The sequence below is a fragment of the Coniosporium apollinis genome (assembly GCF_000281105.1).
Source record: "Coniosporium apollinis CBS 100218 chromosome Unknown supercont1.3, whole genome shotgun sequence".
Taxonomy (NCBI): domain Eukaryota; kingdom Fungi; phylum Ascomycota; class Dothideomycetes; genus Coniosporium; species Coniosporium apollinis.
In genome coordinates, this window is record NW_006913265.1 from 207,198 (window position 1) to 235,007 (window position 27,810).

A 27,810-nucleotide genomic window follows, 5' to 3' on the forward strand; every position below is an offset into this window, starting at 1 on the left:
TAAGCCACTCATTGAAGGCAAAATCGTGAACGCAATATTCGTTTCATTCTTCAAAGAGTGTTGCATCAAATGGCCTCCCGCCATTGCCCGTAGGCCCCATTCGCTCCCAAGACGCCCAAAAAGGTTCTTCATCGTGATGTCTTCCTCCTAGGTCTGTCAGCAAAAGCAGAGTCAGAAACAAGCTTCAAGACTTACAGCCGACCCACCACCCGCCAGAAGTCCCACCAGGGGCGCTTCTCCCTCAACCTCTCCCGATCCGTCCCCAGTTCCAGCTCGCTGAACATCAATGTCAGTTTCTACATCGAAAAGCCTCTCAACCACATGACGTATGATCTTCAGTTGAAGCCAATGACGCATCCATACCTCGTCGGACTGATGCTGGTGGGACGCGGCGACGTGCCCTCAGGCGGCTCCCAAAGAGGAATCTCCACCTCCACTACCTCTACCTCCTCCCCTTTTGTCTCCCAGATGGCTTTGAGCCACTTGGGGCTCTTCATCTTTGCTCTGGTTTGTGGTGTTGGTGGTGTGGTGAAGGTTTTAGAGGTGTCTGTTTCCATCTGGTGATCAGCCATATATCTCCTCACGGCTTGTTCGAGCTGAAATGGCCGAGACGAAGTGTGAACAAAAGACCTTTCGGCCGTTGGTAGAAGATAGAAAAACGTCCGATTGTGCCTTCTGAACGAAACGGCGATATTGGCAATGGCTGAGAACAAAGTCCATCGCCGCTTGAATTTGAGCTGCGTTGGCTGGAGCGTTTGTCTTCGAGTACCCCTGCAGAAGTGAAATCGGATATGTTGGCCGCTGCCTCAGCTTCCACACCTTGTGCAACTTCGTGACAGCTAGGAGTAAGCTTTCGGAGGCAGTACGGCGTTCAATGGGGACTCGGATTCAAGGAGCTGCCCGTTCGGATGGTTGCAATCCATATCACCCCTTTCGGCGTGCAGTGCAGCTCGTATTGTTACTGCAGCAGATCTCGAACCCGAGGAGCTTCCTCGTATGACAGATGGCTCCTGGATGTAAAGGAAACTCAAGAGACACTTACGCAGTGGTGGTGGTGGTTGTGGCGGCCTGGCTGCGTGGGTGAAACGGCCAAAACCAGTCAAATTCCCCAAAATTACTCCTTGGCCATCACCCAGCGGCCGGCACGGGGCCCCCCACTACGTCAGATAGCTATCATTTCCACCCTCGCCGTCACCAGCACACAGGATGCAAACAGTGCAAACAGTCGCTTAGCCACTAGCGCGCCCTCCTGTCGATTTAAGAGAGCCTGCCCTCCTGGCAACTTCCTCTTTTCTTCCTCACCTGCTGACGTGCTCACATCAGATCCAGCCTGGGCCCCTTTTAGGTCCCGGTCTCGGGTCTCTTTGTCTACTGTCTCAGGTTTGTATGCTCCTGTACGCTGTGCAGGGAATTTTTTGTCAAGGTCCCTCTGCCCCGGGGGGCCGCCCAACTTTTTTTCATTGCTGCCTCTGCCTCGTGCAGGGCTTCAAGGAAGAAATCTTGATAAACATGAAGTGACTGCGCAAATGATACCTTTGTCAAACAGCTTGTAGCATCTTGAGTACCACTTGATGCTCTGTTCATTCTTTGGCCTGGAAGAGAGCTTCGAAACAGTGACTGCGTAAGTTCCAGGTGTTTATGCGGTTTGTGACGCTGTCGAAGCTCACACGACCGCTTCCACGCCGTCGGCATTGCGGCCGTGTGGAGCAGAAAGACTTGTCAGGCTTCACAGTGCCATACAACTTGTAGGTCGACGTCGACACCGTCTCCATCACAGCCATGTGAAGCAGAGAGGCTCGACGAGCTCCATGAGGTGATGCAGTTTGCCAGTCTAGAAGATCCGCACAGCTTCTCGTGTGCCACTTTGAAAGCTTGTCAAATGACGCTTTCGCGCTATCCCGATCTTTGAAACGAGAACTCGATGAGCTGAAATGATTGTCCAGTCTGGGAATATGCAAGTCCGTAACGTCTTGTGCATTCGCTTCGCACTTCAGCAACACGAGCATCACGGCTTTGTGGAGTAGGGAGGCTCGGCGGGCTTCATTTCACGATGTAGCTCCAAATTCACCAGGCCTGTTGCAAGACCTTGCTCAGCATCTGCTGTATCGATCTCATAGATGCTTCCGTCATGGCTCTCGAATAAAGACTCCGAGGACAAGGCACCGTGGGCTTCACATCTTCACCCGCTTCACACAAGTGCCTGCAGATCCCCCGCGTCGAATGCAACAGAAGCCCCACGTCGAATTGTGACGTATCGCCGCTCACATCCCACCCGCACGGAGCAACGAGTACTTGGAGGTGACGGCGCCCGCCGGTGTAAACGATGCAAACAGTTTACAGCGGCTCGCTTACCCCTTGGCGTGGGTTTTGCGTATTAAGATCCGGCCGCTCTCTTTGCAGTCTCCTCTTTCTTCTCCATAAATTCCCGCTTAACTGCGGTGGAAAAGATGCCTTGGTATCTGTGTCCCTGTCTCACCCAATCTTTGGAAACTTCAAGTGTCGCCGGTATTGCACTGCCTCCGGCTGACGCGAATCACTCTTCATTGTTGCCTCCGCCTTGAGCAGGGCCTCAAAGAAGAGACTCCATGAGTTACCGCGTTTTCATTCATCTCACTCGGCAGCAGAATCTCTCCATGGAAGCTTGGAAGGCAGAAGCTTAGATGGGCAGAAGCTGAGGTTGCAAGAGCTCTCGTTTGAAGTTCAGAAGAAACTTCCGCTTGAGAGCTCAGAAAGCAGCACTGTTTGGATGCTCGTGAGGAAGTCCAGCTTAGACGCTCAGCAGGCAGCTAATTTCCGAGTCCCAAAAGGCAGAGTCTCTCTTTGAAGCTGTCGCTTGTGAGCTCAGAGGGCAGAAGCTCTGTATCGGAGGCGGTGGAAGCTCCCCCATGGAAGGCAACGGAACTTCTGCGTCAACAGAGTGACGCATACGCCCGTCAATCAGTGGCAGGCAGACATGAGCAATCTCCGGTGATGCAAACAATGCAAACACCCTCTGTCAGCTCGGCGGCCTTGCTTGGCAAACTAGTGCCATTTTTGCCTACTTATACCGGCCGTGTCCTTCGAGCTTCCTCTTTTCTTCTTCGTCTCGCCCACCGGTGCTCAAGAATACCGGTGGGCACTGTCTCGCTCCTGGTACTGCTCCCATTGTCCGGGGTGGGCTGGTGAACCGGGGAATTTTTGCTGTCGGACTACGGTCCTTAAAACTTTTCATTGATGCTTCTGCCTTGTGCAGGACCTCAAAGAAGGGCTTGTTGATTCTAAATTGCCATGCTTGCTTGTGAAAGTTGACGTTGCTGGATAGAAATGGGGTTGTTGTTGAAGACCGGGTCTTGCACAGTATGCCCACGCTATGCGGCAACCATCCGCTATCACTTGATGAGAAGCGTAAACCTCAGCAGATAGAAGAGCGACGTATACAGAGCTTGAAATATGATGTGGCCGCAGAGCTGCACGTTGTGTTACGCGGGTGGCAGTGAGCTTCATGGTGGTGAGTCCTAGACATAACGGCTTTCATGGCTGGCGGCAGCAAGCATGATCCTTCCAGTAGAGCAAACAGTTCAAACCCTCCAGAATCACGTAGATCTATGGCATAAGACCAGCTTTGTTTCTTTGATGTGACACCCGGTGTTGTTAGCTACGAGCTTTTGTCTCAGAAACCCGCCTGGTGGAGGCCGCACAGATTCATGGCAGCTCCATGATGAACTGTCCCATGCTTTACTTAATTCTCTTTCAACGTGAATGTCCATGAGATGACAGCAGATCAATTAGCATTGAAGCCGGCGTGGAGCAAGTCGGGAGATCTTCCCATCCACGGCGGGTGAAAATCATGACAATTGACCCTTCCACTTTTGCCATTCGGTATGGCGCCAAGAAGGACCACCAGCCCACCTCATGGCTGTGTTCAGCAACAGACATTGAATACAGTGCCAGCGGCGTTGTGGTCTTGTCGCGGCTTCCAGCTGATCCTGTGTGGCGAGTGGATTTTCGTTAGGCGATCTCGCGACACACGGAGCACGACAACAACACCAGCAGCGACGGTGATCTTGTGCTTCTCCAGCCCGACACGACTTTGTCTCGCAGGCACGGTCATTTAAGTCAAAATTCCCAACAAGTATTGGGACTTTGGCACATTGGTTCCTGCGCTGACATTTGGGCCTGCCAAAGGATCACAGATTCTTGCATGACGGCATCGAAAGCAGTTCTCATCTCTCAGAACCTCATACGCGCGACGAGACCGTTATTTTATCTGGGAGTCGAGCGGCGAGCCGATAGAAGTAGACGGTAGCTTGATGAGACCATTACTCCAGATCTCTAAACGCTTGACGCACTGTAGGAAAGCCTCTGCCGACTTCAGCCTGAGACCACCACGATGGATCTACCACACAACGGCCGCACTCGCGGCCAAAGAAACGACAGCATACACGGAGCGAATACACCCAGGACGGCTCCACAGAGTGAGAACGCGGCGAACCAGTTTCTTCGGACGCGTAGCAGCGACAGGCGCAGACAGTCCGCGACGATGCCAACACGGCTGCTCTCTCACTTCTACACAGATCGGAGCTGTCACAAGCTTTGTATTCTCGCAAATCGATTACGAGCCCTGGTTATCCTGCCAACGGAAAACTACCCTTGGAAGCGCCAAAGACGGTGATGGAGTACTTCAACAGGACGAGCACCATGGCGGAGAAAAACCTTCGCGGCAACGAACGGACGGCACCAACGTCGCACACGCCCAAGCAGAGCAGCCCTGGAGTTGTCATCGAATGGATGATACTGAGATAAAACGGGCCCATGGAACTCTTCTAAATGAGCGGTCGAGGACGGCGATGACGAACTGTCTTGCGTGAGTCAAGCACACCATGGCGGGCATAGGCGGACAAGGGGCGACTTCCTTTACGTGGCAAGCGCTGACGGCTTCATTCAACAGAGGCTTTCCACGGTCATTCCCACAGATTCCTATACAGCAACGGCACGATCCACGACGAACAGCAAGCTACAAAGTTCGACCAAGGCACAGTGTCCCACTGAGAGAATCGGATCCGTACGCAGGTGATTTGGACCTCGTGCACCACACGTAGCACCATCAACGCGCTGTGCCCGACACCTGTTAAAAGGTAAGAAGGAGAGATGTCTCTGATACACAACGGTAGCTCCGTTGAAGACGAGCCGGTACTGCTGCACCCGACGTCGATCATGCATGCTTTGGACTTGCGGAACATATCCCGGAAGATGGTCGATCGAGAGTAGCTTCTTTGAACCATAGACACCAAACAAAAGGAGAAGGCACAGCGAGCCGCAAGTTGTTCGGCAAGACGTGGATTGCAGACCAGAACGGTAGATATATGGGACCGCAGCATCCGGCTCATCTGATGCGTACCCTTACTGCTGAGAGTAGCAAAGCAACCATGTTCGTGCGGAAATCGTGGAATGGACCATAGAAGATTGTGGCTGAATGATACCCAACCACCTTCGGAAGGCATCGAGAATCCGAGAAGAGGCGACCCACCGCAGGCAGCCTCAAATTGTCCTTCTATCGATGCGCATCGGCACTGGCAAAGTTCGCTCTGCCGGCTCCCAGCCACTCCATCAAATTACCGAAGACCACGTGCATCCGAACAGTCGCCCAGTGAACAGAAGGTTGAAGACATAGGGAGCTGATGATCGATTAAGTCATGCTCCGGTATGGGTTACAACTGAGCTGGCTGGTTGCATATGGAACGGGATACAAGCGCCGAGGCGGCAGCTACATATGGACGAAGCGTCCCGTCGACCAGAACCTGGCCTTCCAAAGTAGGGTGAGGCGTACGAGATAATGGAGGGCAGACCCTGTTGCGCGTTGGCCGCGCAGGTAGCGTGAGGACACTAGGACCTGGAGTGGCAAGAGCAGAAGCACCAGGGCCAAGGGATACACCTCGCGCCGAATCTGGATCGGTGCTCTGCAAGCCACCTTTGCAACTGGAGAAGCCGAGACAGGTCCTCACTTGAGGTATCGCTTCTCCAGCAGACGAAAACAACGCTAGCAAGTCGACGCCGACACCCGCACAGGGCTTTGAAGAACAAGCGAGCTTCGCGTACGACACTCGAAGCACACTGCGGATGCTTTGAACTCCAGAAGTCGGCAAGTGATACCGGATAACGCGGTGGCCAAGGGGATACCACGAATCGAGAGCCCTCAGGAATGGACCCAACGAAGCCAATACCAGAGATAGGACGGGGACGTTAAATCCATTGATCGTCAACTCAACTAGCGGAAGCAGTGGCTCAGTCGAGGCCGATCCCACGGGCGAGGAACCTTGACGGTGCAAAAATGAGAATGGACAAGCCGATTCCCTCCCACAAAAAGACAAACACACAGGGGCTATAGTCTTCCTCGTGTAAGAGCCTCCGGCCCAAGTGTCGTGCGGGATGGATTTCGATACTCTGTGACCCGGATGAAAACCCTCAACGAACGCAGAAGGAACTGCCAGACGATGTGTCTGAGCTCCTCCGTTTGGACGGTATCAATTCAGTCTGCGGCCTGAGCTCGGAAATAAGCCGCAATCTCCTGAACATGGTCCACGCATGCCACTTGGTACTGAAAGGCGGGGACTAGCGGATGCAGAACGCGCTCCATCGGAAGAGCGCTGTTGACCATGGTCCGGTTAACGCCATCCTGACGGCAACTATCTATCCTCGACACTTCATACACTACGACAGTGTACCTGAAATTGGATGGACCACGTGATCAGATACCCTGAAGGGACAAATTGGCTGTGACCATTCTCCAAGACAGCTGGAGCATGCATGCAGGGCTTGCAAAGTGGGCCATAGTGTGCTGCTAAACGAATCCCGGAATCCATCCAGTGGCGTCCTCCCTGAAGCGGACGACAGGCGGAGAGCTACGGTACTCCCTCCGAATCAGCCGATAACCCAGTTCAACTCTGGAAGGGCGGTGAGCTTGGATGCGCTACTCCTGCGGCGAGATGCAATGGAGCTGGAGCCAGTGTCTTCTTCATCGAGTGGACAACAGAGCTCCTGATCGGGTTGGCATTTTGACTTGGAAACGAAAGATGCGGACTCAGAGAAAGAGCACGTTGGAGACTGTCGTAAGATGATGAGACTTGGACTTGCTGACAATGACGAGTGACTTGAGCAGGCTCATAGAAGTTGAGCACAACGAACAAAGGAGTATCTTTGACGAAGACGCACTCGTATATAAAATAAATATGAAAGATATATACTTGCAAATGGCGTGCCTATCTGGGAGGCGCTTTCTCTTGCTTGATACGGCGACTTGAGATGTCAATCGGACAAATATTAGGGCGTCGATGACAATATCGTTGCTGTGAGAAATGGTATCCTGAACTACCTGGGTATAAACCAATGCGGTGTATGCGAACGCCGTACATAATGCTATCAGAAGAAGCGCCACCAGATGAATACAATCATGATGAACCCGAGGGCGGCGAACGGCCCATACTAGCGCTTCGATTAGTATATAATCCACGGTTCTGAATTGTTGGCGGTATCACACCTGCTTGAGGAGCAGTTCCCAATTGATCCGGACCGCTGCTCTCTTGTATTTTCTGCTGTCTTCTCGGAGTCGTCCGCTCATCTCTCCCATCCTTTCTAAGCTGTCTCCCCGGTACAACAAATCCTCGATGTTCTTCGTCATCACTTTTGTCACGTCTTTCAACTCGTCATTCAACTTGTCGAGGTTCATTGACGCCCGGCTGTCCTGATATGTTTTCTTCGTCCTCTGTATGAAGGTGTCGAACTCGATGAAAGCAAATGGCCGACACGTCGGAGAGAGATACTGCTGCGACGGGTATGTTGTCGTGAACTCCTGTTGCAGGTCCGAAAGGTATGTAAATGCGAGTTTCCGCGGGTAGGACTGGTCGCAGATGCAGAGGAAAACAAGGTTATCGTGGATCAGGTAGCTGCAACTGGTCAGTGACTAATACCGGCTCTCGGTTGCTAGCATTTACTGGAGTGTGTATTTGCCGCTCTCAATGCTGGCTTGCGGCTCCGAGTTCTTGTTAAGGCGTCGCATGATCTGTTTGACCTTGCTCTTGATGTCGGTGAGCTGAGCTTCCGACTGAATACAAGCTGTCAGCAGGCGAGACACACATGCCGCAAGGCTATTCGCAGCTCCCTCACCTCCTCATCGTCCACCGATGCAGCTAGGACTAGGCCTGGAGCTTTGTCAGTATGCGTGCTGCTGGAGGCCGAGATTCAGGTAGCGGACCGTCCAGGCGCGCGATCTGCGTGGAGTTGATCATTCTTTCTGGCTCTCACGGACGGCACACGGGCTGCAGCCAGAGACAACTGCGATCAGGCAATCTTTACTAGGGTATGTCGTGGTTGACGTTGTGGGTTGACGTTGGTTTAAGCTTGTAACGGCTGGACAGCCACTGGCCGTGGTGGAGCTCGCTAAATCTCGGGCGGACAGGGGCAGAGGACAAGCTGCAACAACTTCAACATCACTTCAACCATCACGACCACGCCTTGGCAAGGTCTGTAGAGCATCCAACATTGCAATGGCTTCTTAAGACGGCCGAATGTCTCGAGGCTGAATACCAATGGCCATACGGTAAGTACGCTATCCTTGTCGCTGAAAGCTGAGCTGTAGTCCGTCACGAGCAATGGCAGACTCGCGCCAGCCATTGACAATACATAGTCAAGCTATTGAGCAATCTCCCACTGGAGACTCGATCATCCCTCCTGCACCCTTCGCAGCGCCCTTCGCAACGTTCTCCTCTACTTGCCTCACATTCACATGCGTGCGGTCCTGCAGCGGTCCCAGGCCCCCTCCTGACCCCCCGTGACTTGGTTTCAAGGCACATTATCACCTTCACTGCACGCACTCCCCTACACTTTCACAACCACCGATCTTAGCTCATACCAACCTGTGAGCCTTTCCATCTTCCTTTATCCAACATCCAGTCACTCTCAACACTCCGTCTTCACCATCCGTCTTAGCTCGACCACCATCTATTTCCATCTCAGTTCCTTCTTCATCTTCAACACCACCATCACTCAGATCTATCTTGCCAGCCAAGCGTACCAGCTAACCATCCATGGGCAAGATTCCCTTCTTCTTCTCGGGCGGAGTCTATCGTTCGCCGCATCACACCAAGGTCTATCTCAAGTACAAGTGGATCGCCTTGAAGAGGAAGTTCGGGAGCAAGAAGACCAAGCTCGAACGCGAACGCGCTTTGGACGACTATCTGAGGAGCTGTCCCAGCTACCACAATAATGATTCCTACGATCGCCGCTTCCGGCAGTTCTGAGGGCTCACCTCTCTCTTCCGTTCCGCCCAGTGACGATGAAGCTGTCGTCGACAAGCGCATGTCGAAGGAACCTACTCCTGTTCATGAAACACTACTCGACACCAAAGTGTCTTCGTCTAAGTCTCTGTCACAAGATCGACCCCATTCTCCCGGCGTTCCCAAACCCATCCGCCTCAAACTCAACATGCCGAAGGAGAAACCTATCTTCAAATCCACCACCTCTCTCTCCAAGGTGGATCTCTTCGTAAGTGACACGTCTCCTCCGCAGCTTGAGGCCACTAACTCACCATTCCTATAGAAGCTTCTGAGCGATGAGACGGCGCTCGATTCTCTCAATCACGAACAACTTCACCGCCTCTTGTCGCTGCTGCCACGTGACACGGCGGCCATTCACCAGGATACCGCCGCCGGCCGCATCTCCGCCATCAAGGCGGCTCTCCACGACAACGACGCCTTCAGGGCTGACGTCCAGCAGTTGCAGCGGGACGCGCAAGGGAAGGTTTACGCGGCTGGCTGGCTGCAGAAGGCTCGTGCAGCCGCTCGTTCTCGCGCGGAGGGCGCGTTTGACGACTGGAAGGAGGAGCATCTAGAGCGTTTCTGGGGTCAGAAGGCCAAGCCTGAATAGGCGTATGGGGCTTTCACTTGGGATTTCTGGGGATGATCTTAGGCTTTGGGATTTTGGAGATACCATGCTTTGCTGAGCAGCTGGCGCGCTGCTGAGCTACGACTCTATGAATGACTGATGCTTCTCTCTCTCCATCATGGTCGAGTAAACGTGATATGCTATAGCTGCGATTCGAGACCTCGATCTCTCCATCGCCGATTTTCCAGAGCCATATCCGATTTATAACTCCTCTCCTGGACCTTCAGTCATAATAGCGTTATCAGCCTCAACGTGCCTGCTTCGCTTCAAACATAGTTATAAGACAGTAGCATTTTCGCCACTATAAACACTCTGCTCAAGAACCTAGAATCTCGCGATAGGTTGACAGGAGACTATTGGTGTAGCATCACGTGACTTTTCTAGTGGTCCCAAGCATCACGGTTTCCTCTGACCGGGGATTCGACTATCACTTACCCCCCTTCCCAATCAGTCATCGAACTCTATTGCCGCTCATCTGGCCAGTTCCTATCGCTTCAAGAACACCGCCTCTCTTCTACTATCGCAAAATTATTACTCGTTCAGATCTTAATCAATATCTTATGTGCCTCTGTAAGCCCATCATCATGTACTCGGAGCTCCTGCCTCGTATACACCATGGTTCTCAAAGCATATCACTATGCGGGTAGATTTCGGCTTCATCATGTGGACAAAGACCCATCGAGGCAGCAACAAGAGTTCAGGAACGCGTTGTATGAATCCCTCATTCTTCTTTCTCGTCTATATCCACTACCCCTGCGAACCCTCTACCAACCTCCCAAGCCATCTTCTGTTCTGTCACCACCACCTTTTCCCACACTTCACAACTCATCCCTCACCCCTTCCGTCCCCAAACCGGGCATCGCCATGATCTTCACCACCAAGCTAGTCCACCCTGTGAAATGCTGAGTGCGCTGTCCCTTGCCGGTGTCAGGGTTATACTGCTCCCACGCAAAGCCCGTCCCTTCCCAAGACTTGTACACCGTCTCCACGAGATTCTTCCGCAGAGACATGTACAGCTTCGTCGCTCGCTTCTGATGCGGGCCTTTTGCTTGCGCAAGGTTCTGTTGTGCGAGATTAGTCCTTGCATGAATCCGCGAAGAGGAGTAAGTGGTACGAAGGGAGAAGACGTACCAACAGCCTCTCCACCGCCAAATAATTCATGTTAACCCACACCGGCCCCCTCCAATAATTTTCACCCGTCCCAAAGAACTCGTCCCTTTGACTCAAGCTCCTAAGACCATGCGGACTCCACAGCTCCTGCGGATCCGCCAGCAAATCGAGCACGGCTCCAAGCCTTGGGCTATCCGGCGGCAGCAGTCCCGTCAGGAAGGGGAAGACAGACAGATACCCCTTATGGCAGACATGCGTGCTCTCCTCGTATGCATCGATAGTCGCATCGCAGTACGTCTTCGCCTCCTCGCTCCAATGCAGATCATCAATGTTCCGCAGAATAGCCGTCTCATACCCTCTAAATTCCGCCTCGTCCTCCTCCTCACCCAGCACTCCCGCGATCTCAGCAAGCGACCTTGTCATCATGCCCACCCAGCTGACAAGATCAACATGCAGCTCGCCCGGATGCGGCGGCTGCGCGCGCGGGTAGTCGTCTAGCCCGGAGGTCAGGATATGGCTGGGAGTGCGGCCGCGCCAGCGGTATGCTTCCTTTGTCGAGAAGGCTTCGCGGTCGTAGGACTTGATGTCGCCGCGCTGGGTTCTGCGGAACCAGAAGTAGTGCCGCTTAAGCAGGGGGTAGAGGTCGCGGAGGTACTGGAGGGCTGCGGGGCGATTGGCGAGGAGGGTCGTGCCGGTCTCGGTCGGGGTGGTTTGGCGCTTGGATGAAGATGCTGCGGGCTGGGTTTCTAGTTTGCGGATGAACTCGGAGAGAACAAGGAAGAGGGTCGGCGGGTTGGCGTAGTGCGGGTACTGGACCTGGAATTCTTGTGGCACCTTGCTGCGGGCTTCGGCGCCGAGGATCTGCTCGCGCGCTATCCAGCCGTCTTCATCCATTAGGTTGAACCAGCTCTTGATGATCTCCAGAGTCAGGTCTATGTCCCAGTCGGCAACTGGCAGGAGGTGGAAACCTTCGTCCCACAAAAAGCCTCTGGGAAAGAAAGGTCGGGATGGAATGCAAGTGAAGAGCTCTGAAGGGCCTTCGAGCTTCTGTTGGTTCCGCGATCGAGCCTCGGCGGTCTCCTCCCAGAAGCCTTCGTTTTCCTCCTCGTATTCCGGGGCATACGAGCGGTCAACGAGAGCGTCGCCATGGAAATAGCCGATGCCCCCGATGAGGTTCGAAAGCAAAGACTTGCCGAACTCCTCGTACCTTCCTTTGGTGAACGGTGCTTTGGGCTTGAGGACGTCGCTGAAGCGCTTGGAGAAGGAGGCCGTAGCGGCGCTGACTCCCTCGGAGAGGTTCTCTGCTGGATTATCGTCAGCGGCTATAGTTAGCAACGATGTGCCGTACTTACAGCTCATAGGTTTCGGTGACGAATCGGAGGAGTAAAGCACATCAAACTGCGGCCGTCAGCCACAGCCACTTGGCCAGGTAAAATAGCGTACCTCGAAAGCGCCCTGGAAGACCTTCTGAATCAGGTGCAGGTTTCCTCCACCAGCCGCATGCTTGATAGTGTATGTTTGCCACGGCGGCGGCATGTTTTCCTGTCCATACTGCTTGACATAGTCCTCGATGACCTGCTTCAGATCGGCAAAGAGAATAGCTTCACTCGAAACAGATCGTCAGCCCATGTATGAACCTGATAGGACGAAAGCAGCTTACGTTTTGTCTGCCAGAGTACATCCTCCGGCAGTTGCAGGCTGTGCACCAGTGTCCGGTCAAGCGGCTTCTCCAGAGAGCTCGGGTGTTCGGATGGCGGATGCCGATTGGTCTCAGGGCCATCCGTGATGTCCAGCCTGAACTCCCCAAGCTCAACCGTCTGTCCCTGCAGCGTCACAGTTCCCTCGAAACCGGTCCCTTGCTCCTCGTTCGCAACCCCAAGCGTCCCCAGCCCCTCCATTGACGCATGGAATATCACCGTGGTCTTCAAGTCCGGCGCTGCATCTTCCCTGGGTATACCCCTGATCCTAACGCCCCAATTGCCGCCATGGTCCCCGCCTGGTATCTTGACAAACTCGGTCGCGAGGTCGATCTGGTTGCCCGCATCGTGGATGGTCTGTCGGCCGCCGGTGCGGACGTCGTATTCGTCCCAGCCGTAGCCGGCCATGCCCTCATGCTGCTCGCATGTGTGTCGGAAGTCTGCATTGAGGCCACGTATCAGCCATTGGGTCTATACAATTGTTCATGAGGGTTCAATCAGGGACCTTGAACGTACTGTGCTGTACAGTGGTGAAGTCTTCTACCCTAGCCCACAGCAGGCCTGTCATCAAGCTCTTTGGTATCCTTGGACGGACACCGAAGTAGAGGTTCGGCCGGTATGGGCCCCATAGCAGTGACTGGTTCAAGGCTTTCTCGATCTCAGTGGTAGATGCGGTGCCCTCTTCGGCTCCATTCGCCTGGCCGAACAGCAGCAAGCTGCATAGTGCGAAAAGCACGACTAACAAAGGCGGTATCCGCGTTGACCAGTCCATTGTGGGTTGTTGTCGCCCAAAACCACGAAGCTTTGGTGCTTTACGTGTAACTCTTGGCAGGGACGGCAACTGGTCGAATTTCCATATTCGGAAGCCCGCTGGACCACCCCATATACAGACTATGTAGCAGTTAAGCCTAGCTATTAATTTTGATTAATGTCACACCGCCAACTGCAAGAGAGGAGACACCCATGTTCAGGAGAGCACTTATAGTAATGTTTTCACTGCTTCACAAATTCTACAGTTTGTAGATCCGTCTACGCGGCGCCATAAGGATAACACCGTCTGATGCTGCTGAAGGCGCCCAAATGACCCTCGGGATATCACAAACGACCAGCTGCAGACAGTCCGATAATCAACCCACTTGCAAAACAGACCACAACGTGTGCCCCAATGCTCCGACCCCAAACGCGAAGACCAGCTGCAACCCCGCCTAAACTCCACTTGAATGACCGCTGTACTGCTGAGATCCTCCCAACTTGCTGCTGATCACAAGCCCTGCCCGCACGTTCACCTCGACGGACTGAGCGGCCTGTTGAACCCTCCCACCCTGTTCATGTACTGGCGATATTCTGTCTTCTTCTCCTTCCTCACGGCGTAGTTCTTGTCATTCCCAGGCACCTTCGTGTTCTTAGTGGTGCGAAAATTGCCAAAGCCCATCATCTTACGCATCTGCGCCTCCATGTCGTCGTCATCTCCTGGCTCGGTTTTAGGATCGATCGCGTCGCCCACGTCCTCTCCCTTGCTTTCGGTTTTCACGGTGGGTACTCTGGGGCCGTTGGGTACCTTTGCGCTGGGCTGGGTCGGTCCTGTTTTCGAGCTCGATGGTCTGTCGCCGCCATTTGCTGCCCGCTCGCTCTGTGCGCCTCCTCGTGGTCCCCTCGGTGGTGACCGTCGGCGCACGCCTTCTCTCGCGCCTTCCCGTTGCGGCGACCGTGAACGTGCTCGTGCTTCATTCCGTCGGGGCGGATTTCGCTCCCTGCTTCTGCTCCTGTCTCGCTTGCCTCTCCCATCGCGGCCGTCACGAGCGTCCCGATGGTCCCTCCTGCCGCTCACGCCGCCTGGTCCCCGGTCAGGAGTTCGTTCCCGTCGTCCCTCGTGACGCTCTCGCCGGTCGTCGCGGCCGTGGTTTCCGCGTCGGTCGTCACGCCGTGGTGGTGCTGCGCGGTCGCTTTGCTCCCACGTTGCTGCGTTGTCGCCGCGGCGCGCGCGCTTTGCTGGTGGTTCTGCCATTGTAGTTCGTGCCACAGTGCGCAGTGGTGGCGGCGGAGATGTTGCGTTGTGTCGGAGCTGGATTGCGTCGTCTGTTAGAGCTTTGGCAGAATGCGGTAGGGCTGAAGCGGGCCCGGCCAAGCTTTTTTCAAACCAACCTCGCAGCCAGGAACCGGGGTGAATGCCGGCCACAACAGCTCAGCTTCAAATCTGGTGGCATAGATAGTACACAATCGGTATCAATCTCTTTCTTGCATCGTGGCTATACATCTGAATCTGACTCGCAATCGTCAGAGTGTATGGAGCCGTACTGGCTTCGTGCAACTGGACTGCTACAGAATTCGTAACTTGATTCTTTCATGCATCAATTACCAAAGGTCTCCTCAGACCAGAATTCCTGCTTGCGTGAATCAGCTCTACGTCGGAACTGGAATGCAGCAAAGATCTGCTCCGATAATCTTTGCGCGTTGCGAAGCTCATCTCCTCATATCTCATCCTCCTCCTCGTCAAAATCGTCCTCTTCGCCCATGTCATACAGGATCCTCCCACCCTCCCCTCCCTCACCCTTCTGTGCGTCAAAGTACGGAAGGACGATGCCCTCCCTATCCCTCCGCTGCTTCTCTGTGAGCCCTAACTCAAACGTTACGTCCATCGCCCCATCGTCTTCCCCGCCACCGTCTTGCAGGACTCGTCTGAACAGCGGGGAGTCCTCTAGCAGAACGACGGCAAGTTCTTTCTTGCTTGGCACTGCACCGTTTGTGCTGGTAGCGCTGGGGTTGGGGAGGAAGAACCACTCTCTCACCCCACGGCCTGACTTGCGGCGATGCTCCATCTCAAGCACAACACCGCGGGGATCATTGCGTCCTAGGCCGGCGATGGCGCCTTCATTCTCTTCCGCTAAGCCGAAGACGGGCTCGGCGAGGCTGCGGTCTCTGGCATACCTTTGCGCTAGCACATGAGACGTGGAGTAGAGAGTGAAGATGGTGGTCGCGAGATACTTGAGTAAAGTCAATGGATGCGGAGAGTACGGATATGCATGAGAGAGCTGTAGAGCCATGTCAAGATGGTAAATTGCGAGGAGTGAAGTCGTGGGCGAGATCATAGATGAGAGGAAGGCTGGCAGATTCGCAGACTGGAAGCTTGCGAGTGCGTTGAGCGTGTCGAATATCAAGAGAGTCTCTGAAAGACCTCAGTAAATGTCATTTGGTGCTGTAACAGATGGTGTTGCTCATACTGCTCGATGACGATGTTGCTAATGTAATCTCTTTCTGCAGATCTGGCGGTCTCAGTTCCGCGCCTTGTACAAAAACATCGGCTCCATAGGGCTTCCTCAATGTCTCTAGAGAGACGAAGACAACACGCGTTTTAGCAACCTAGGTCCGGTAAGTGGAGGCTACCGGTCCCGATGCGGGAGGACTAACATTCGCTCGGCGGATGTATTCACGGATTAGGGGTCTCGCTGACTGCTCCAGTGAGTCAAGCAGCAATGTAAATGGAGAGCCATTGTCGCGCCCGCTGAGCAATTTCGAGATCAATAAAAGATTATGGGTTCGACGGTGTTGCAGGTCCGGCGGCATTGCTGTGAGATGCTGCAAGTGGCTGGGATCTGCGGCTATAAAACCATACGTTCACGTGACGTTGCGCACTTCTTAGGCATCCCTACGCGGCTCTCAACCCACGTCACTTCGAGTATATACAATAAACTACAAGAATCCAGGTGCAAATTTTGACGCGCCTGTTCAATAACGCTTGGGAAGACAACAGCTGTACCGCTCAAACGTCAGCAAGAAGCGATTGGGCAGGATGTTTCATATAACCCTGGTCCGCGACGGTCAGCCTATCACTACTATAAGGGGTTTTTGCTGTGCCTCCTTGGCCTTCAGCCTTGTCCGCATATCGAAAGTCAAATCAAAACGTAACTGGGGTGACGCTCCCTCACTTACGTCTTGTGAAGTAACTCTTCAATAGCCGCTGAGCCTGCAATCATTCACGAGCAAGATACAAGAAAGACACAGTACTCGCTCTCCATCAAACATTACGAGATAATCACCACCGGCGACCCGTTTCACAGTTTGATCCCCTCTGCCGCTCAGAGCTACCGCCTGTCAGCCCTGCCTAAATCCGCATATCCGGAGGTCCATCTCAAGACAACATCCGTAAGCGCAGTCGGACCACAGGTTGCCGTTAAGGCCATCTTGTGACTGATTACTCTAGCAGAGACGCTCGCGTCTCGGTGGACGCGAACCATCTTGGTGGATACAAGACTCGTTCAAAGTTCCAGCGAGGGAGTTGTACGCTTAAGATTATAAGAAAAACCGTTTAACGGATCACGAACTCAACAAGCCTCAGTGATGGATGCCGCCAAGGAAGTGACTATGGAAAGAATTGAAGAGAAGGAGGAGCTCTACAAGCTACCGAAAGAGGGAAGAGGCGGTAGTTTCTGGACACCAATGCCTCTGTTCACTATGCCGGAGACTTACTGTTCTTCGGTGTCGGAATCGGATCCTCCGTTGAGTGCGGCAACGTCTGGGTTGTCATCCGAAGGCTCGAGAATTTTGGACACACCGCGTCGGACAGAGAGGGAGAATGTGGAGTTGCAGGCCTGCCTTCGCCTAAGCTCATCCGCCTTGTCGAATGTTACGGAGAGGACTAGCATCAGTAGCTATCATTCGGCCGTATCTCTCAGTCCGAGCTATTGGTCTTCCTGGACCTTGTCATCTAATGGGAGCAGTGTGGCGACCTTTCAGACGGCTATGACATCTGGTAGCAGCACGGAGAACAGTCATCGCAAGCTAAGGTCAGCTATCCTACAATGTGTTTCAAGGCTTAGACGGTTGCTAACACTTGAGCAGGCTAAAAAGTGAATGGTTTTCGTATCTGAGAATGAAGAATCTCGTACCTTCTCCTTTCGATGAGCTTAATTGGTCCGGAAGAGGCCAGCATGTGGAATACATGGCTGGTGAAGAGCACAATATCCCGTTGCAAGTCGAGGGTGTGCTTGGATACTCCAAAGCGGTTGTGGAGCGGGTCCGCTGTAGGAGGATTATACTCGCTCAAAAAACTATCCGCTGTAGTCCACGCATCAGCAAGGAGGAGGCCCTGCAGGAAGTTGAACACCTCCAGCGCCTTAGCCATTCGCATATCGTCCGTCTTGTTGGTACCTACATTATTGCCAGAAAGCTCTGTATCCTGATGTATCCGGCTGCCGAATACGACCTTGATGGGTTCTTGGTGTCAATCCAGGATGGGCTTGCGGACCCCGTCCGATCTTCACAGCGACTCCTGGAAGTTTCTGAAAAGCAGTTCGCCTTGACGAGGTTCTTTGGATGTCTGGCCAGTGCAGTGCAATACGTACACGACAGCAACACGAAGCACATGGACATCAAGCCAAAGAATATTATCGTCAAAGCGAAGTCATCGGGAGGCAATCCTGCGGGAAGCCACCGAGTCACCAAATACAAGGTATACCTTACCGACTTTGAGATTGCGCGTACCTACGAATGCGCTCTTGAGTCAGAAACGGACACGCCAATCGCCTGCAGCAGGCCATATGCCGCGCCTGAAGTTGTGCTGCAAACGATCCGTGGGTTCAAGTCAGATATCTTCTCACTTGGCTGCGTGTTTGCGGAGATGGTTGCCACTTTATACAGCACCGTGAAAAACGACTACAGGCAACACCTTCGAGATATGCTTCACGGCGACACATCGTATCAAGCACATACCGAGGACGTACAGAAATTTGTGAGAACCTTGTTAAGAAGTCCTACATCGGCTAGCTTATGGCCTACACATGACGTCATTTGCGGATCCATCTTTGGAGATCCTCCGGAGACGAGCTGTGCGCATTTCATGGCAGCATTCTCTGATATATTCGAACTCATGCTTGACCAAAATCCAGCACGGAGACCAACTGCAGTCAGATTGGGATTGTTGTTTAGACAGTACAGCTTAATGTGCGGCAGATGCTACGAGGGCCCGGAGCCGTTCGAGGCTGTCTCAAGAATTTGAAATGAGCGAAGGGAGACCCCTCCGCGAGTCGACGTCAGCTCACATGGCCTGGGGAAAGATACGTGTGTCGAAGACCATGTATCAGTGCGTAGTATCGCGAACATTTCACGGAACACAGTGCTGCTGTCGTTCGCTGCTAGTTCTCTGCACCTCTAGCCTTTGCGTCTGCATTTCCCGACTCCCTTGTATCATTGAAGAACAGCGCTTTCCGTCTCCTGTAGGCTATAGCGACCTCCCTCTGTGCGTCAGATGCTTGATTGATTGGTCGAGGTATCCTGTTGTAGCGCGTCTTGAAATTGCTCTTTCGTCTTTTGATCCTCTCGTAACCTCGTCCCAAGCAACGCAGATGGTCAGGCATATCTTTCTCTATGGGTTGATTGTGGTAGGCGGCAGTGTGTGGTTTGGAGCGCAGCTTTCGCATTTCCCGGAGGACACACCATGAAGCGTCTGCTTTTGTCGAAGGGGTTTGGACTAAATGTAGACCTCTTTTTCCTTATTTTGCCTCTACGCGTACAACTACACGAGCTCGACACAGGTCCGAATACTCGAATCGCTCAAAGCGACAAGCGTGGAAGATGGCGTCATCATAGCGAGCAGGCTTTACTCGTAAGCTCAGGTTAGAGTCAGTTATTAGGATCGAAGGACAGTCGGCAGACAGACTTGCGTTGAAGCACATGGTATCACATTGCTCTGAAAGACATTACTCTAAGGGTCATATTCACAAATCTTCCGCGCCTTCGGCGGTATCTCCCAGTCCACCGTCTCCATGATGACATAGCTCTCAAAAGGCACACCTCTAGGCTTCCGCTTCCTTCCATGCTCCTCTGGGCGGTAGAACTCCACCTCAAAGCCTTGGACCTGCGCCCAGCCCCTGAACAGCACCCGCCAGTAGCACGCCTCAGCTGCAGAGGTCAAATACCTCTCCCGAAACAGCCTCGCACTGTTCTCAGCAATCCGCTGCGCCTCCAGCGGCCGAGCGAGGTAGTATTCTATCGTCTCCTCTAGCTCTTTGAAATCTCTGTCCCTAAACCTCACGATATTCTGCCCCTCTCCCCGACTCGCATCCAACAGGTGATGAAAATGCTCCACGAAATTCATTTTATGCGCCACAACCACGCTCCCACAGTTCAGCAGAAACTTCAGCCGCCCGGAATACGTATTCCCCTCCGTCTGCGCCAAATACTGGTATCCACAATGCTGCTGCATACTCAGCAACTTCGCATCAATATCCGTCTTGTTCCCCCAATCCAGCGCCTGCACATCGCTCCACTCCCTCCCCTGCGCATGCTCTATCAAGCTCCCCCGCACATCCTCAGCAGCAAGGCCATGCACTGCGCCCCGCCACACGAGCTTCGGGATCTTATCCACAAACTCCGCGGCCCCCTCGTCGTCCTCTAGCACAAGATCCTGGAACTCCCCATACGACCGTATCCCCACGTCCGGCCAACTCCACATGTTGAAATCAGGCATCAGCCACAAGGTTTCCTGCTTCTCGAGCCGCGCATACGCCCACGTCGTATGGCCCGGCTTCCCTTCCTCCTCCCCTAACTCCACGTAATCGTGGACCGTGAACGTGAACTCGATATCCGGCAGTGGTTCCTGGCTCGCCACAATGGCGCGGTGGATCGCATGCAGCGTCGCGAGCGAGCGGGGCCGGTGGTTGTGGTCAGAGACCCCGCGCGCTTCGAGGATGTAGAGATTGTTGTGGTGGATCATAGCGCGCACGATGCCGTCGCCGCGCCAGGCGGGGTCGACGTCGTTGAGGGTGATGTTACCGACGCTACGGCGGTGGGCGACGGCGCGGTCGATTTCGTGGTAGAGGGATGGGAAGGCGGCGAGGCATTGCGCTTCGCTGAGACCGTGGTTGGAGGCGTCGCGGGGGTGGCGGAACGACCATTGGGAGGACTGCGGAGAATTGGGAGCGAAGAGGTGGGTTGCAGGGCGAGGCGCGGTGGTGGTTGTATGAGCAGATGGGTCGGAGGACTCCCATAGCACCTGCAAGGTCACGATGAAGATGACGATGCAGAGGAGGAAGAGGAGCGTGAGGTAGCAGCCGGTTCTGCGGAGGGGTGTGAGTGCCATGGTGGTGGCTTGGGTGTCATCGAGGGTCCATCTCTGACAACGGACAGCGAACACCTGGGTGCGGGATGCCAATTTGTTGGAGGCCTCAAGCGGGATGTTGGACCCTTGCGGTGCCCATGGCGCAAGCGGCTGAAGCTGGAGCAGGGTTCGAGAGAGTGCGGAAGTCATCACGTGATATCGCGTCGCAAGTTCCCAGCTCAAGGAGCTTAAGGTATAGGAAATCAGTAGCATTTCTAAGTGTCAGGGACGAGAAGCTTGTCAATGACCTCCCTTCTCTGCAACGCCACGTCACTAATTTAGAATCGGCTTTTTTGAAACTCAGCGCCGCTGCTATAATCTCCAAAGTAGCAGCCACCAACGAGTGAAACTCCGTCATCTTGCCGAGGCAAACAAATGGCGGATGCATTGTTCCGCGCAGACGGAAGCGTTTCGTAAGTTGTCGTGAGCTTCAAGGGGATTCCAGAAGAAAGAGAGTCAATAACATAATTGGTGCTGTTCTCCTGCAAATGGTTCGGTGATTGTGCGCCGCGACGTCTAATAGATCCCCCAGCTACCGGTATATTCTCTTATCGCGCGGGAAGCTTGACGAAGCTTGCGCTTGGTCATCTCATGGTCGATGTTGACTTGAGCGAGTCGCGCGGCGACCTGCGTTAGCAGATCTCCAGCTAGATTGTTCTTGCCGCCGAGTGCCGAGGGAAGACTATCTCCGTACGTCTCGACTAGGCCGGAAACATGCGCCGCGGCGGCCCGAATTGCCGTATCCCGGAGGGGACAGTTCTTCTCAGGGATCTTCTCGTACATGTAGTGCAGCACGTCAAGAAAGCCGGCTTGATCCCATTGGTAATTGTTGAGCAAGTCGGCAACCTTCTCGGTGGCAAGGTCTCTCAGTGAGGGAACATCGTAATAACCCGCGATAGCGTAGACGTCTACGTTGATGAGGAGGATTTCGACTATTCCGACCATTTCCTCAAACTCCTTGGAGCGTTCTCCGACGTCCGGAGACTGAGGCTCGATGGTGAAGTTCGGTAGCTCAGATGGAGATCCACCAGAACCGTTAGAGAACGGCGGATGGTCTTCACCAACATCCCATCTACCCACATCTGATATTCAGGGTCAGCCTAACTGATAGAGCTAAGAACATACGAAATTGCTACCGCATCGAACGGTTGCATCTGGCGACTTGAAGTATTCGAAGCACGACAAGGTGACAAATGGCTTTGGGGGATCAACAGCATTTCGGACTGCAGGCTGCAAGACTCACCAACTTCCGCGATGATAATGGGCATTTCTTCTTCATGCTCCGCAAATTTCCTCGCGATTATGGCGTTACTTCTGCCGTCATCGTAGTCCGTGGTGTAAAGGTACTGAAGCATGCGCTCCAGCGTAGTCGCAGTGAACTCGTTCACCGGAACGACACGTGCATTAGCCTCCTGTCAGAACACGTTAGTCGTACTCTGCGAGCCGCGCCAAAGCCAGCCTTACCACAAACTGTCCTTGTCCTTCTTGCAGCATGCGTTGAATAACCGGAGACCGCGGGCAGACGAAGGCTCGGTGGGTCGGAAAGTCGCGGCCTTCGCAGGTGAACCGCATGTCGGCATATAAGCCGGACTCCAGAAGCGTCTTCATGCTTTCCTGGAGGGCCTTCTTGTGCGGATCTGTCACAGAGTCTTAGCCGTTGAAGCGAGGTTATAACGGATCAAGCGACATACCTTGTGACGTTTCGTCACATAAAGCCATGTTGAAGAAGTCTTGGGTGGTGCTTGGTAGGAGGTAGCCGTGAAAAGGTCCTCAAAGGTAAATGAAACCACTTGATGGAGTGAAAAGTGAAGAGGAACGACCAGGACAGGCCAGTTTTCCCAGTCGCTTGTCGATAGCCCGATTCTGTGGTAGACCCGGAGGCTCTCAATCGATGAACGACGCTCTTGATCAGCAGAAGACGAAGAAAAAAATCACGCGTTGACCCTTCGTTATTGTCCGCCGATGGTGCGGTTGCGATAAGAAGGTCGTATAAGAATGGTCGTGCACGGTTTAATCGGCAGCCGCATAGTGAAGCGAATGCAAGCAGTCCCGCAGACTGGAGTAAGAGAGACGTCTCGACATGTCAGTCCCTTCGTAGCTCACCCTTCGCCTCTCATCACCTCGCCTCACTCCCGCCTACCGTCATACTAGTTTGGTGGGCTGAATGCAAGCGGTCTTGCAGTATTCACTCCCTCACCGTCCGCCCCTAGCCTTCCCCTCCCTCCCTCCGCCCCCCCCCCCCCCCCCCGCCAATCCCCGGCCACCCCCCATCTCCCCCCCCACGTCCCTAACCAACCAGCCAAATCTCCTCTCACTCAACCCCCCGAGCTGCCGTCTAGCACCATTTCTTCTGGGATGCACCCCCGGCAACCCCTCGACCGTCGCGGGCGTCTTGCCCTTCCCGCTGCCATCCCCAGAGGTCTCGATGGCTTCGATGTACTGCCGCCGCCGCAGCTCGTCGTGGATGTCGGTGCAGAGCTGAGAGAACTTCTCGGAGGAGATGCGGGAGAGCTTGTCGAGGAGAGTGAGGGAGGGCGGGGGGGAGGGGGGAAGCGTGTGGGTTGTGAGGTAGCGTCGGAAATGGGTGTGGTGCGTTATTGTGAGGGAATCGATTTGGGTGTGCGGAATCGGAGGTTTGGCGGGGGGCGGTGGGACCGGTTTGGCGGTCGTTTTCATCGTGGAAGGCTGGCTGGTGGTGTTGATGGTTGGGCGCGGCGGAGTCGTCGGCACGGAGAGTTGAACGCGTGGTTAGGTGTTATCAAACCGAAATGACAAGATCTTGATATAGATCTGTGCGTGTGCCCAGCAGCAAGCACTCGATTAGCTACAAGTTGAAAGGTTGGTAGATGGGCTGTAGCCGGAGAGCCTCAGCCTGATATACATCAGCCCTGCTTCGGAGTCGGGTTGATTGAAGTGAGCGTTATGGGCGTAGTGCAATTGATCCGGAAGCCACCAGTGAGTGCAGCCAGAGACTGGATTGTTTCGATTTGATTTAGCTGAGAGTGATGTGTATTGGAGAGTCGAGGACAGATGCACTTCATCACGTGATAAGCCATAAGTTTGATATCTTTGGAAGAGATCTGGCAGGTAGACTTTCAATCGCTCATCTCAAAGTCTATCACGAAAAAGGGAACCAATTCTACAAGCGGCAAAGCCAGCGGTATTCCTCAAATGCCGCCGTCAAGCAGCAGGCCATCAAGACCGTGTCATACATTAACAAATAGGATTTACAAGCGGGACAAGCCAGCGCCTTCCCGATCAGCGTAAAAGGATCGGTGGGATACTGTCCACCCAAAAACAAGCAAAGCAATCCAAGGCACTCAATCCAAGATTTGAGCCGTGCCCACCCATGACAGCACCAAGCATGATCATAGTAAAGGCGGCGCAGGCCAAAAAAGCCAACGCGCTGAGAACTCAAGCACAGCCAGCAGTACTGTACAAGTCGTGAAGTTAAGAATGGCGAGTCGTAGCCAGTTGGCTTCGTGCGAGGATCGCTAAGACCGCGGATAAGGCGAGGTCTCGTGTGAGAACCCCTATCGAGATCGATGGCAGAGGCTTTCCCCGAACAAGCCGTCTGCGCATTGGACGGCAGACTAACTGCCGAAGAGCATTGAGCACTCCGATGTAGTACCACGTTTTATAGCTTCTCCTTCAGACCGCCAATGCGTTCGAGATCCAGTGATTGGAAACGATCAGACGAGGTCCGCTGATACGGCGGCAAGTCCTCCGGCAGCGGCTCCAACCCCACGCTTTGCTCTCCCACACGAACGACAACGACCCTCCCGGACTGCTTCTTCCCAGACTCATCGATTTCGTCGGGGAACGTGATGCGGATTTCGGGAACCGGGCTGGGTGGAGGGCTGGAAGAGTTTGCGATGAGGCTTTGCTTCTCCTGGTATACTAGGACAGAGCCTGGACGGCGGCCATACGGCGTAGCGGTGATGGTCAAGCGGCGATGATTCGAGGTCTTCGAGACAGGCTTTTCGTTGTACATGGGAAGCTCGGCATCCTTTCTCGATCTGCGGACCGCTTTGAGGACATAGAGGATGGCGGTTGCAGTAAGTGCGATGATGACCAGCACAAGGAGAGCGATTAGAAGATGGACCATAAGCGGACTCAGCGACGAGTCGATGTCGCGCGTAAAGAGGTAACGAGCGGAAGCCATTTCGGTGGTTGGTTGTATGGCCGTACCTAGGGGGTTTCTTTGCGACTTGAGCTGCTAAGAAGGACGTTCGATGTATCGTCAAGCGTCCGGCGAGTTGATGCTGTGGGAGCGTGTAGTATGGGTGCGAAGAGTATCTCAAATCTGGAATCCAATCACAGTCAGTGTGGATCGTGATTACACTGGGGATGATTGACGTCTTGGACCCGTATTTCCTGTAGGCTGTTGTGTCTTTGGGTGGAGGAATGTGGAGACCCGCATAAACTTACCTCGACACGCAACCGTTGGAGCTGCAGAAAAAACGTGGTTATCTGGTGCTGGAAGGAATGAAGTGCATACAATCAGCTGAAAGAGTGAAGCTGACGCTGCTGAGGGAAAGAATGAGGCACCGGACGAGAGTGATGTTCAAGCACGGAGAGGACTGAGGACGGGAAAGGACAAAGAAGAGGTCATGGCCTGTTTTGGCGGCGCAATCTCCATGTTGGCGCTGGGGCCGTTGGCAGAACGGGTTCGCGCTCACTTGCATTTTTAGCGCAATTCGGAAATTGCCAGCCTGCCCACCAATGACATGTTGCGATGTAAGCGCTCGAGAGCAGACGCGTGATGCTCTACATGGACCTTCAGCTCATAGCGGGAGTTTGTACACAAGCTCTGCCAATGATGAGAGGGAGGACAGCTTCGCAGTCGCTTGCAGGAGCAAGTCTTTCAGGTGGAGAATCCTGCTGAGCGGTCTGGTTCTACATGGGCCTGACGCGAGGGCCCGTCGCGGCGTGCAAGTCGCGCGAAGAAGACAAGCAGAACACACGGCAAGCTTCTTTGAGAGCCAAGGGCCATCCGAGAAGTACGTCGCCGCACTGAATGTGGACAGTGTAAGCGCAATTCACGGATCGAAGACCTCTCAGGCGACCAATGCACTAGAGGGCCACACTGCTGAATTCTTATGCTTTCTATCGCGTGATATCGGGCTAGCTGCTTCATAGGTAGCAAGATCATGGGTCAAGTTTGATCATGAATCTGGTTTTCGAACAAGCTTGAGCAAAGATGCGGTAACATACTTTCCGGCCGGCCCTCGGGCTTAGAAGAGCATGCTCGTAATCGAAGAGATATATATATATACGTAGGACATAGCCTCAGCGCTGACGTCTAGTTAAGCTGGTCGCATAAGCCCCTGGCTGAAGCAGCTCGCGTTTCGCCCTATGGACGTTGCCAGGTACGCGATTCTGACATGCATTTCCCCCTGCTCGAAGTGTTAACACTCTCGCTGGGCGATTGCTGGCTCGATTGAAAGCGCGTCAAAGGGGTAGGGCATCAGTGCCTTGCAGTACTAACGCTTTCATTGACCTCGACTCACGTGATTGAGCTTGCTAAGACTCGTATTCAGCAGCAGCCAGCCGCTTCAGCGTTGTTGATGGAGTCGTTCACACGCGATTATACCTGACAATGTTTACCTGGAAAGAGAGGCCTACACAGCTGAGCGCTTGACGCGACGAATCTGCCGCAGCACAGAGATGTTGGACGAGGATTTCAGGCGAACATTAGTATAGGTGGTGGTCTCAGTCGCTGTCATTCAACGCAGAAGATCGGAAACAACAAGTAGTTTGACTTGTCTTAACGGAAACATCCTGTCACGGAGCAGTGGATTTGCGTTCCAAGATTGCCATTATAATGTACGCATATGCCCTTTCTGTAGCGGCAGGGAGTTTGTTCAATGACCGAGGAGACCGAAGGCTGCCCCGCGAATCTAAAGGGTCGGATACGGGTCCCTCGAATCGTGCACGACTCTACTTCTGTGCAGCCGTGGCAGCGGTTCCAGTCAGGAGGTTTCTGAGAACAAAGCGCAGGGTCAAGAGTCTAGTCAACGTCTACCCAATCTGTCATTGAGTGGGGATCGGTTCTGGCAACAAGCGGTGAGGCACTAATGCTCGTCACTATCCGCATACCGGCGATTAGTTGTCGACCCGCTTTGGATTCTTTGTGGCGAAAGCCAGCGGATGGCACACTGATATGTATTTCCCGCACTTTGATCTTCCGACGGGCGAACATAGGTAGTACAAGGTTCGGCAGACTAGGGTAGATTTGTCCGTACTTGTAGCCGTCAGCACGACGGCAGGGTCGTTACTCCCGGCAGGCTTCCCCTCTGCGTACGACACGTTGCTACATAGTTCTGGTGAGGCTGGGGTGGCTTGACTTGCTGCAGCTTGGCCGCTGCGGAGACGTGAAGTTACGGGGTATCTGCTGAATGCAACCGGTCTCGGACGATGTGATTTCAACAACACTGAAGGGAGTGGAACTGTCGACAAGAAAATGACACGAGGATTGAGCAAGCAGCAGCACATGAAAAGCCTAGGTGGGAAAGGCAGACGTAGCCGTACTGAACGTACCGTTGAACAGAACACTGTGGAGCGAGTCATCCTGGACGGCTCCACGTCCGGCTGCGAAGCGGAGGCTTTGTGATACCATTACTGATCTGATCCACATAAGAGTTGAGAACGCCCGTAGGCAACGCTGGGATGTACTGGAAGAGCACCTCCACCAGAACCTGTCTCACCTACAGCCTGGAAGCAAGCGCTGCCGATCGACCAACCCGAGCAGCTACGAGACCAGTGAATCTTGCAGATAGAGCCGCGCAGTGCGCCTGGCAGCTGGAGGGAGCGGTCAGCAAGCGGTGCAGCCGTCCACACAAACATTGCCAGACAAGCAACGGGACAACTTGGACGCCACCTGCCGAGTGGAGCGCTACACTGGACGAGAAGAAGGTGCGCAGGAGAGACTCCACGGCTCCATCATCCTTGATTGCAAGTGTGCAGGTCGTCGACACAAAACGCCCCGGGCCT

At 53.9% G+C, this 27,810-nt stretch overlaps 11 protein-coding genes across 11 annotated transcripts; 2 read left to right on the top strand and 9 right to left on the bottom strand.

Moving 5' to 3' along the window:
- Positions 1-191: 191 nt before the first annotated feature.
- On the bottom strand, positions 192-497 carry W97_00780 (uncharacterized protein; the record flags this gene model as incomplete). Its single annotated transcript, XM_007778692.1, has 2 exons — positions 192-276; positions 364-497. 2 exons carry the CDS (start codon positions 495-497, stop codon positions 192-194), a joined length of 219 nt encoding a protein of 72 aa, XP_007776882.1.
- A 6,898-nt stretch (positions 498-7,395) lies between these two features.
- W97_00781 (vesicle transporter SEC22) lies at positions 7,396-8,261 on the bottom strand (the record flags this gene model as incomplete). Its single annotated transcript, XM_007778693.1, has 5 exons — positions 7,396-7,458; positions 7,514-7,919; positions 7,968-8,077; positions 8,140-8,174; positions 8,228-8,261. The coding sequence occupies 5 exons, from the start codon at positions 8,259-8,261 to the stop codon at positions 7,396-7,398; spliced, it is 648 nt and encodes a 215-aa protein (XP_007776883.1).
- Positions 8,262-9,456: 1,195 nt separating this feature from the next.
- On the top strand, positions 9,457-9,897 carry W97_00782 (uncharacterized protein; the record flags this gene model as incomplete). Its single annotated transcript, XM_007778694.1, has 2 exons — positions 9,457-9,516; positions 9,571-9,897. 2 exons carry the CDS (start codon positions 9,457-9,459, stop codon positions 9,895-9,897), a joined length of 387 nt encoding a protein of 128 aa, XP_007776884.1.
- Positions 9,898-10,733: 836 nt separating this feature from the next.
- On the bottom strand, positions 10,734-13,494 carry W97_00783 (mannosyl-oligosaccharide glucosidase; the record flags this gene model as incomplete). The annotated part of the gene is made up of 6 exons (XM_007778695.1): positions 10,734-10,976; positions 11,047-12,329; positions 12,378-12,423; positions 12,469-12,626; positions 12,686-13,162; positions 13,239-13,494. 6 exons carry the CDS (start codon positions 13,492-13,494, stop codon positions 10,734-10,736), a joined length of 2,463 nt encoding a protein of 820 aa, XP_007776885.1.
- Positions 13,495-14,004: 510 nt separating this feature from the next.
- On the bottom strand, positions 14,005-14,727 carry W97_00784 (uncharacterized protein; the record flags this gene model as incomplete). Its single annotated transcript, XM_007778696.1, has 1 exon — positions 14,005-14,727. The coding sequence occupies one exon, from the start codon at positions 14,725-14,727 to the stop codon at positions 14,005-14,007; it is 723 nt and encodes a 240-aa protein (XP_007776886.1).
- Positions 14,728-15,190: 463 nt separating this feature from the next.
- On the bottom strand, positions 15,191-16,283 carry W97_00785 (uncharacterized protein; the record flags this gene model as incomplete). Its single annotated transcript, XM_007778697.1, has 3 exons — positions 15,191-15,894; positions 15,941-16,079; positions 16,128-16,283. The coding sequence occupies 3 exons, from the start codon at positions 16,281-16,283 to the stop codon at positions 15,191-15,193; spliced, it is 999 nt and encodes a 332-aa protein (XP_007776887.1).
- Positions 16,284-17,589: 1,306 nt separating this feature from the next.
- On the top strand, positions 17,590-18,714 carry W97_00786 (serine/threonine protein kinase; the record flags this gene model as incomplete). The annotated part of the gene is made up of 1 exon (XM_007778698.1): positions 17,590-18,714. The coding sequence occupies one exon, from the start codon at positions 17,590-17,592 to the stop codon at positions 18,712-18,714; it is 1,125 nt and encodes a 374-aa protein (XP_007776888.1).
- A 705-nt stretch (positions 18,715-19,419) lies between these two features.
- Positions 19,420-20,796, bottom strand: W97_00787 (uncharacterized protein; the record flags this gene model as incomplete). The annotated part of the gene is made up of 1 exon (XM_007778699.1): positions 19,420-20,796. One exon carries the CDS (start codon positions 20,794-20,796, stop codon positions 19,420-19,422), a length of 1,377 nt encoding a protein of 458 aa, XP_007776889.1.
- A 534-nt stretch (positions 20,797-21,330) lies between these two features.
- Positions 21,331-22,533, bottom strand: W97_00788 (uncharacterized protein; the record flags this gene model as incomplete). Its single annotated transcript, XM_007778700.1, has 4 exons — positions 21,331-21,896; positions 22,058-22,226; positions 22,279-22,451; positions 22,506-22,533. 4 exons carry the CDS (start codon positions 22,531-22,533, stop codon positions 21,331-21,333), a joined length of 936 nt encoding a protein of 311 aa, XP_007776890.1.
- A 474-nt stretch (positions 22,534-23,007) lies between these two features.
- Positions 23,008-23,490, bottom strand: W97_00789 (uncharacterized protein; the record flags this gene model as incomplete). The annotated part of the gene is made up of 1 exon (XM_007778701.1): positions 23,008-23,490. One exon carries the CDS (start codon positions 23,488-23,490, stop codon positions 23,008-23,010), a length of 483 nt encoding a protein of 160 aa, XP_007776891.1.
- Positions 23,491-24,451: 961 nt separating this feature from the next.
- Positions 24,452-24,979, bottom strand: W97_00790 (uncharacterized protein; the record flags this gene model as incomplete). The annotated part of the gene is made up of 1 exon (XM_007778702.1): positions 24,452-24,979. The coding sequence occupies one exon, from the start codon at positions 24,977-24,979 to the stop codon at positions 24,452-24,454; it is 528 nt and encodes a 175-aa protein (XP_007776892.1).
- Between the last annotated feature and the right edge of the window lie 2,831 nt (positions 24,980-27,810).